Source organism: Sardina pilchardus, chromosome 15, assembly GCF_963854185.1.
Source record: "Sardina pilchardus chromosome 15, fSarPil1.1, whole genome shotgun sequence".
NCBI lineage: Eukaryota > Metazoa > Chordata > Actinopteri > Clupeiformes > Clupeidae > Sardina > Sardina pilchardus.
The window spans coordinates 7,916,622-7,925,570 of record NC_085008.1 but is presented as its reverse complement, the minus strand read 5'-3'; the positions used below and the strand labels follow the sequence as shown (position 1 = coordinate 7,925,570).

The window sequence follows — 8,949 nt, the reverse complement described above, 5'->3', positions numbered from 1 at the left end:
CCCAGAATGCATCTGTTATTTGAGCGGCCCAAATCTAAACCACCCAAAACGGTCAATGAAGACGGAGGCCTGCCATGATCAACTGTTCCAGTGTATTTATGTGTAAGGTATTCAGCAGGTTAAAGGCATTGTTCCCATCATCGGCTTTCACATGGCACAGTTCAACCACACACAAAATGGACAAACAACAGCTTTCTGACAGGAACCAGATACGGAACCCAACATGGTTCCTTTGGAATGGATCTGGTCTGGATTAGGCTCAGATCTGTTCCGGAATCAGCTGCAACCTACAGAGGAAGACGCCATCGACCCACAATCCCCCCTCTGCTTTATCAACAGGCCGACAACGTTGTCCTCTACACACCCAACAAAGTGTAACATACATTCACGTAACAAACTGTAACTAGAAACATCATCAGTGATACAGACCTAACAGTCCTAGAGGCAAAAAGAGAATACCAAAATGGAAGCCTACAGCCCTGTAGTTCTAAAGTCAGATCCCGGAAAGGCAGGGCACCCTTCAGTCTAAAGTGCACCGCACACTGGCACCAACATGAGTGTGGTACACTCCGCTTCTGGCGTTCGATTAGATTCCACTGTTTCCAATACAATGCCGGAATCCAGCACCGAACCATTTCGCTGCTGCTGCTGCTGCTGCTGTGTCAATTATGAGCATTTCTATTTTTGTCTGCCCCACTCAATAAAATCCACTGTTTAACTAATGATGCTTGTCAGTTGAAGATTTCAACGCCAGTCCGCAGGGGCAAGTGACTGTATGGTTCGGCGCACGCATGTCAGTGCCTGTGTGTGGTCCACTTAGCAAAGGTACTTTTGAGGAATGAGCTCGAGTAGCAGGATCTGCCGTGGTGTCCAAACTGTCTCGGTCGCACCACGCCCGCATGCTTGCTCTGGTTGTTGTGGTTGTAGTTAGTGTGCGCCACTCAGCTGGTTGTAGACGTGTTCCAGGATCTGAGCGTAGGCCTGGTCCTTGGGCGCATGGCCACTTATAGAACCCTGAAGGAAAGAGGGCAGGTTGTGGCGTTTACTTTAACAAAGTGAGAGATTAAACCCTTGTTATCGGTTTATTATGGTAAACCGATATAAGTATTTTTTTTTACATGCATCTTTATAGGGATGTTTTATTGTCATTCCAGCACATGTTGTACATGGGGATCAGATCAAGAAGAGCGGTGTATGATGGTGACCATTTTAAACCTTTGGTGACCTGTTATAGTGTTCTTGGTTCTAAGGTGTGTGTGGTGGTGGTTATGGTTCGTGTTAATGTTGTTCAAATGAAGTCGATTGTAGATGTTTGCCTTTGCTTTTGTTACATTACCTTCATTTTCTCCAACACTGAGGTGTCCGGACTCCAGTGCTGACTGAACTGCACCAGGTCTGGAGCTCCACGGTAGAAGTCTACCAGCAGCATCTGTATGGAACACACACACACACACACACTCACTTATCCTGTCTTACATTGAGCAATGAGCTCTCCTGAGCACACTTAGGCCCTCTCTCAGTATCCTTCCTCGATCCTCCAGGCTCGTTCCCACTGATCTATAACTAGCACTAGTGTGGTTATTAAATTACGAGACATGTTATTTCATCACAATTAATCTACAGCATTAGCCTCATTATTTCATAGCCACTGCCTGTATAGTCCTTGGAGCACCTGCCAGAACATTGCAGCCATTTACCTCATTTGATATTTTGTTTATCCATATCACTGCTCTCTGAATATTTGTCATGTTAATATTACATTTTGCTATGTTGCCCAATGCAATGTGAATTTTAGAGGTGTATTTCTTCCCTTAACTGACAGGTACAGGGGTTTGATGCAGAGGGATGGACTATGGAGGATGTACCATTTCATTGAGGACGTCGCTGGTCAGGAAGTTATCTTGAACGTAGGTCACTTCCACAGCCACAGGAATGCCGTAGTCATTGGGTCGTTGCTGTGGGAACACCAATGTTACTCTGTTCAGTAGGCAGTTGAGTAGGCGTCTAAAAAACCTATTTAACTTGTAACAGAAGCTGACAATCTATCATGAACAGTCCTTCCTGAAATGTTACACTTAACACTGTATAGTTTTTGTATGCACTTCAGCATTTAGGTTATTATTGTGTTATAGCCAAAGAATCGTGTTACTCAACATCCCATAATATCTTACCTCAGGAGGTGGCACCACCCAGAAGGGTGTAATGGTGGAGGCCACACCTTGGTTTCCATGGTAGTAGGGTCCTGTATCATGTGCAGGTAAAAATAATTCAATATTTAATATATTTCTGTGCTTCTCCATGACAATGCAGTCAAGCATCTTAAGACTAAAACTGATGATGCACGGGACAACTTTTTGAGCAATGTTGCTGGGCAATGTTTGTCATTATTGTGGGTCTGGCATGTTCCCATTGATATTGAGCCACAACTTCTTTCCTGAAGAACTTTAATCATCAGTAGGCAAATCATCGTGATCATCTAATCAGAACACATGGAACTGGTTATGTGGTTGCCCAGCAACATCGGTCAAAAAGTTGCCCCGGGGTCATTATGACAGTAGACTGTATCTCAGTTCACAAGGATTTCAGGAAATTAGTTGAGGACCATGGTTCAAAAAGCTACAAGTGATTCAAACTTGATTTATGAACTCTATAAAATGGTTTAAAATAGCTGACAAACGGGCCGCTTGAAAACTTCAGATCTCAGTTCAGTACTTTCTGATATTATTCCCATGATGCTTTAACTTCCCCAACCTCTGTTACATCTCCCAGTAGACAGGCAGTGTACGTGTGGTACAATCTTGGAACTGACTTCACTCCTCTCAATGTTATCTGTGTACTAAACTCGTGGTCTCACCGCAGATGATGCCGAGGCAGGGCTGGAAGCCGTTGCTGCTGCCCTGTAGCCGGAGTTGATGGTCCATCTGGGAGTCGATGTCCTGCAGCGAGGGCAGTGCCGGACCCCGCGGGTGGCTGTGGTACCAGCCCACCAGAGACAGCCCACGCATGAACAGGTTTTGACAAATCTGCAAAATCACACTATATGTATTAATATGTAATACATATTGTGTGTGTGATAATGAACTGCATTCTATTCATTATGAAACACTTCCCAAGTAAATCGTATCCACCTCAACCTTCATTTATAGTTTGTTTCATATATCAATAAAACATAAAGTACTGAAAACGAATCAACAAAATTCAAATATGTGCTCAAAATCAAAATTTTAAGGTGTGAAAGTCAGAATGGAATTCGGTTATCAAAGTTCCTACCTCCTCCTCAACTGCAGGTGCAGCATCTCTGTCAGCCAATCGCGTGCGACATGGGAAGGCCCTCAAGACTGTTAGCACTGTGTAAAGGGAAATAATAGATGCGTCACAGATGAAGGGACTTTGGGATTGAAATGTTTGGTTCTGGTTATAACTCCCTTGTGCAAATTAACTGAAACAAATTTGTAGCCATCTACTGTAAGAAAACAGAAAGAATCAATCTCTGTTTAATTCTCATTTCAATCTGTGCGTCACTTGGCTTGTCAGAGTCTATTTTACTTTTCTTGAAGTAAAAATGATCTCTGGGCACTTTCCTCTTCCGACCACAATTTTCTTTGCAAGTTTAGTTTTGTTTTAAATGAATTTGCACAAGGGTTGGTAATGAGTTTGGCCGATCTGCTTCAGGAGATACTCACACTGAGTGTTGGTGTCCCATCGTCCTCCTAAGTACCCCACGACCTCGCTGGTAGTCAGATGACAGTGGAAATCCTGGTGTGGACCATACAATACAAGTGTTCACTAGTCTGTGCATTTACCCATGTCATCTTCATATATACTGTGTATGCTTTATATCAGTATTTAGTCCAACAGCTAGTGCTCAAGTTCATGTCATAGTTACCATGAGTAGAAGCACATTGCTGGACACAGCCACGTTAAAGGGCTGGAATCGGTTGATGGCAGAGAATGCAGACAGTTCCACTAATGTATGGGGGTCCCTGAAGACAGTTCAAGAAGCATCAGGAAGAGGTCAATTGAGTATAGCTCCATGCTATTTTTGGCTTGAAAATACCACATATATACATTAGAATACATATAAATACATACAATTTCTATTTATAATATATTCCCATCACTATTCTATTTGGTCTGTCCTGGCTCTGCTTTTAGTTTGAAAATTATCCACGTTATCTGATGTTATCAGTTCACTTTAAACCTATCCAGTGCATTACATTAGACTTTAATTTAGAGTCTAATATAATATCTCAGCAACCTGTAAGTATCTTACAAATGCAGGAAATAATTAGCAATAAAAGTCATAATTCAAAATAATACCTTGCAGCATCTCGCATACCCAGGTTACAATATCTGACAGGAACTCTGTCTCTGTCTCCCCTCCTCTGTATCAGGCTCATGTCTGTGAAAGAGATCAAATTGTATAACCAGAAATAGCCATAGCTTACTGTCCTCACGTATCTCATTTCTTTAGAGTTTGAAGTTTGAGCAGGTAAACCGCCCAACTAATGAAACCATTACTTATTAAGACTTATCAAGGCACAGTACTGAAGCCCACACTTGACTGCATTGTCTTTCATATCATTTTTTACACAGTAGACTTACCTTCCTCCTCATCCTCATCGTCCTCTTCCCCTTCACTGGCCAGATTCTGAAGGACCAGCGAAAAAAACACAGATGGTTTAGTTTGCGTCCATATCCAGAACATCATGTCTTTTTAAACTACTGAAAACTTTCATCAAACCAACGATGCAAGAAAGGACTTGCTCCCATTTCATTGCCAATGGTTCCGTCCCTCATATATTCATTGTTCAGTTACCCCCTCTGCCTCCTCACCAAATCAGCACTGGGCTGGTACTTGTGCAGCCAGCTGGTCTTGTACTGCACTAGCTTCTGCCCGCGGTAGCGCACCGATGCCCACCCACAGCCAGACTTCTTGGCAGGGTTGACCAGCCGCTTACAGTGAGTGGCCCAGGCACTGGGGGAGTTGAAGATCTGCCCGGTCTCCACCCAGCGGATCTTGCCATCACATAGCAGATCTCCCACAAACTTCTTGCCCTGCGAAGAAAAGCAACAAACAGCATAGCACAGTGTCATTCACTGGGTCTCAATGACCACACGGTCAAACAGTCACTCACTCTAGCTATGTCAACTTAACATGACTGAGAAATTCCTCAGATAACCCTGCATCTTATCTAAAATATGTACACGGACACAGATCTATGTGATGTTCCTATGCCTGCTGTCTTTCACTTATGATGAGAGGGCTACCTGACATATTTGCATTGTGCCTCCTATTACAAAGCCATTTTGAAAATGTTGTCGGTAAGAAAGAATAAGAAAGAGTGGCATATCCCAGCTTCAACTAACAATGTCTTTGGCCATAAGGAACAATGTAGAGAGGGTTTTAAATGAGATGCAAAGACATTCACCAGGTAGTGGATAGACAGAACCCCGTCCCCAGGCTCCACCAGACCGTCCTTTAGGAGCACTCTCAGGGTGATGCCTCGCCGGGTCAGCAGGGAACCTCGACCCGAGGACGCCCTCAGGTCCGACTCTTCTCCTCCGCTCAGCTCTTCATCCTCCTCCTCTCCTCCTTCCTCCAGCAGCTGTGGAGATGAGGGGGGCTCTGAACCTGGCCAGGGTACATGCATTTCATGGGTCAAACTCTTGCAGCCACCAGTAATTGAGTGAAGAACATCCTTTTACTGTATAGTTTAGTTGTGAATGTTTACGGAATTTCAGAACAGAACAGGCTACCACAATGGACAATCACCAAAACACAGCTTGCTAATGTAGCCTATTGTGATTTTGGACACTACGATGCGTAGCTAACGTGGTCATTCAATAAATCTGAATGAAAAGCCGACCAAGTGAGAAACTAGTACAAGAAAGAACTGACCGAAAGATTTCCTAAGGGAAAGGGCATCCATTACATATCTTAAGTAGCCTACTTCATGCCTTTGTTATTAATGCGTAAAAATGGCTCAAGAAATAGGCTAGGTTACTTTCCTTGAATGAAAACGATTTTAACTTTTGTTCTTTTTCGATTATCTGTGAACTGCGTAAATGCGCACGAGTGTTTTTTTACTTCTCCAATGCGCAACGATGACGAAAATAGGGCTATCACGGAGCACGCTTTTGGAATTCAAAATTCAAGCGTATTTTTTTGTAAGCATATTAGCTATTATAGCCTAATTAGCGTGCTCTTGTTTGGCTTACAATAATAGTACATGAGTGATTTTCTTCTAAAGGTTGAGTGTTCCATCCCGCGAGGCCTACTGGGTGATGAATTACTATCCCCGTTATTTTAGTATTTAAAAGTCTGTTTTGATTATTCTCACCCATTCCGCGATATCTTCGGGGAGCGATTTAACTTGCAACTCTGTTCGTTCCGGGACTGTGGCTTTCTTTCGGACACTCGAATGTATGATGTGGACACTTTTTTAATGAAAACAATTCGCCATGATAGCCAGCAAGCAAGCTAGCTATTATTCAAAAACATAAAATGAAGGCGTCTGTGTCTGCCGTGTAGTTTCCTTGTTGTGTTGCTTTAATGTCAATTCCCCACCCCTTTCTCCCTCAGAGTCAGCCCGTCCTTGTCAGTCTACCCCTTCTGAGCACGGCGATCAGAAGCATAGAACAATTGATTGGTCGGTGATTAGTTTCGCGACTCACAATAGGCTACACAAATAATTTAGACAACATAATCCACGAGATACTGAAATACTTTGCTTTTTTTTTTGTTCTAAAATTCATCCATCAGTCTGGGTCCAGTTTCCGGGGGAAAGACAGTGGTTGTCCTATTATCTTCTTTTGCTAATCATGCAAGAGAGCCGATAGCGGAGGAAGAGACCATTAATAGTCCATAAGGAGCCATATTAAACGTTTGGATAATCACGAGAGACCCAAATGTAGCCCGCATGTTGCCGATCTGAAGATTAGGCTACATACACTTTCTTTTCGCTACCCCCCGCCATACCGCCCTCCAAGATTCCAGGCTATCCATTACACACAGCAGATGTGTGACCATTGTTAGAATGACTCCAAAGCTGTTCAGTTGTGAACAGGCTAGATGTCAGGCCTGATCATGTTTGAAGTCCACAAACATGTGCAATGAAATCCTATTGATTTTTTTTTTTTATCCGACTTCATTAACGTGGTGGAAGTGAATTTAATATTTAGGCTATCCTTCTCACTGAGAAATGATAACAACCTATGGCCCCATTAGCCTGGGTACCACAGGGCATTAGATCGAGACTACACGTCTAACAGAATATGAATGAATAGTAACATTGTATCATATTGTGTGATGAGCCTAATTAACATTGTTTCATAGGTCAGATATTAACCTAATTAACATTATCACATTCTTGCAGGCCTATATCTAACAAAACTGCTATTCTAACTCAGTTAACTCAGTTAAAAGGAAGGATTTGAAATAAAAGCCAAATGTAGTCTTTTTTTTTTATCATAGTATACTTTCGGCTAACCTACTCGGCGTATTTGGAATCCTCACCAGAGATCCTCACCCTTCACCTTAGGAGCTTGCATGTTCTCAGGTTAGGACCACACGAGGGCGCCTGGATGCAAAATATGACCCTCCTGACAATAGACTACCTAGCCTAGGCAATCAGTAGTGTAGGCTATAGGCCACAGCCACAGGGCAGGACCAGGTTTTTGAGCAGTGACTGGAAAAGGGGCGTGTTTAATTACACCTGTTTGTACTACACAGGTAGGCTACTCCATAAAATCTACACAGAGCAAAATCTACACAGATCAATGAGTATCCTGAGAATGCTTGTGTGACAAACCTCAGCGGACTATATGACAAGACTTAGACTTGGATGTAATTTTTGAAAATAACGCTTTGTGTGACGAAGAAGTTGCTGCTTAATTCAGTTTCATCTCATGGCGACTCCAAAACGACGACAGAAATTGCAATTGCCAACCTCTTACTATGAAGGCTATCTTGATGTTAGGTCTTCGAAAAACCAGGTAAGGTTGCCTGCTGTAGCTTTCTCCTTGTCCTGGTTATACTGTTGTTAAACTGTGGTGCCTATGTGTGAACAGACCCTTGGGCCTTGGCATACTAAATTATTGAACAATTCAGTAGGTTTAATTACATTTGTGTGGGCAGCTCAGGATCTTACATTGGATTTTTAAAACAACAAGTTGATGTAATTGACTTAGTAATCATGTAATAATAATAACAATAACAATAATAATACTAATACAATTAGTAATAATAATAAATATTATACTCATTGTTGATGATGTTGTTATTGTTGCCAGCTGCTTTTGAATTATGGATAATAATAGGCTAAGTAGGCCTACAAGTGCCAGTGGATGACTATTTCCCTAGACTCTACGATCAGATTGTATGTCAAGATATTTTCTTTGGACTCACCACAAAGGCATACATTTAAGCTTTAATGCAGATTTTTAACTTCTATCTTAGTCCTTAATCAGAATTCGTCTTTTAAAGGATTTTAAATGAAGGCGATGTAGGTCACAGACTATCCCCTCTTTTGGATTTTGGTAATTTCAAATGACAAGTTTTGGTCAGACCAGTCTGTCTAGGGCATATGTGTTTACTGAGAGTCAAGATGATGATGTCCTTCTTGTTTATTTTTAAGAAATATGCCTGGAATGTCTGTGCGTCACTTAGTCCCTTTACATTTTCCAAAGTGATCCCTTTTCAATATGGATATGTGTCATTGTTATGGTCCAACGGAATCAAAGCAAATATGAATCTATTCATGACATTTCTTTAACGGTTATACAATACAGGGTTTTCCCCAGGATCCACCCAGACACATTGGCAGTGATTGACAGTCAGCTTCAGTTTTCCCTCTAGACACATGGCAGATTTGGAGTTGTCTTTTGTTTGTCTTTCATTTTGAAACGAGCCATAAGGATCTTTGTTGTTTCTGAATGTAGACATGA

At 42.1% G+C, this 8,949-nt stretch overlaps 2 protein-coding genes across 2 annotated transcripts in view; one reads left to right on the top strand and one right to left on the bottom strand.

The window, feature by feature from the left end:
• Positions 1 to 72: 72 nt before the first annotated feature.
• Positions 73 to 6,555, bottom strand: mpnd (MPN domain containing). The gene is made up of 13 exons (XM_062556811.1): positions 6,345 to 6,555; positions 5,433 to 5,635; positions 4,837 to 5,058; positions 4,606 to 4,651; positions 4,321 to 4,402; positions 3,887 to 3,983; positions 3,684 to 3,756; positions 3,271 to 3,347; positions 2,855 to 3,023; positions 2,172 to 2,242; positions 1,866 to 1,955; positions 1,337 to 1,429; positions 73 to 1,014 (listed from the first exon to the last, which is right to left on the bottom strand). Exons 1-13 carry the CDS (start codon positions 6,346 to 6,348, stop codon positions 928 to 930), a joined length of 1,314 nt encoding a protein of 437 aa, XP_062412795.1. The 5' UTR covers positions 6,349 to 6,555; the 3' UTR covers positions 73 to 927.
• A 1,194-nt stretch (positions 6,556 to 7,749) lies between these two features.
• The window catches only part of stap2b (signal transducing adaptor family member 2b), an 8,278-nt gene continuing 7,078 nt past the window's right edge, over positions 7,750 to 8,949 (top strand). Inside the window, exon 1 of the mRNA XM_062556110.1 lies at positions 7,750 to 7,998. Within this exon, the coding sequence (XP_062412094.1) occupies positions 7,912 to 7,998 (87 nt within the window). The 5' untranslated portion in view covers positions 7,750 to 7,911. The remainder of the gene's footprint in view (positions 7,999 to 8,949) is intronic.

What these genes read in the sequence shown, in the direction of transcription:
- mpnd (XM_062556811.1), bottom strand. An exon ending in GGTATGCGAGATGCTGCAAG is followed by an intron (nt 3,984 to 4,320) that starts GTATTATTTTGA and finishes AACTGTCTTCAG; the next exon opens with GGACCCCCATACATTAGTGG. An exon ending in CTGCCTCGGCATCATCTGCG is followed by an intron (nt 2,243 to 2,854) that starts GTGAGACCACGA and finishes CACATGATACAG; the next exon opens with GACCCTACTACCATGGAAAC.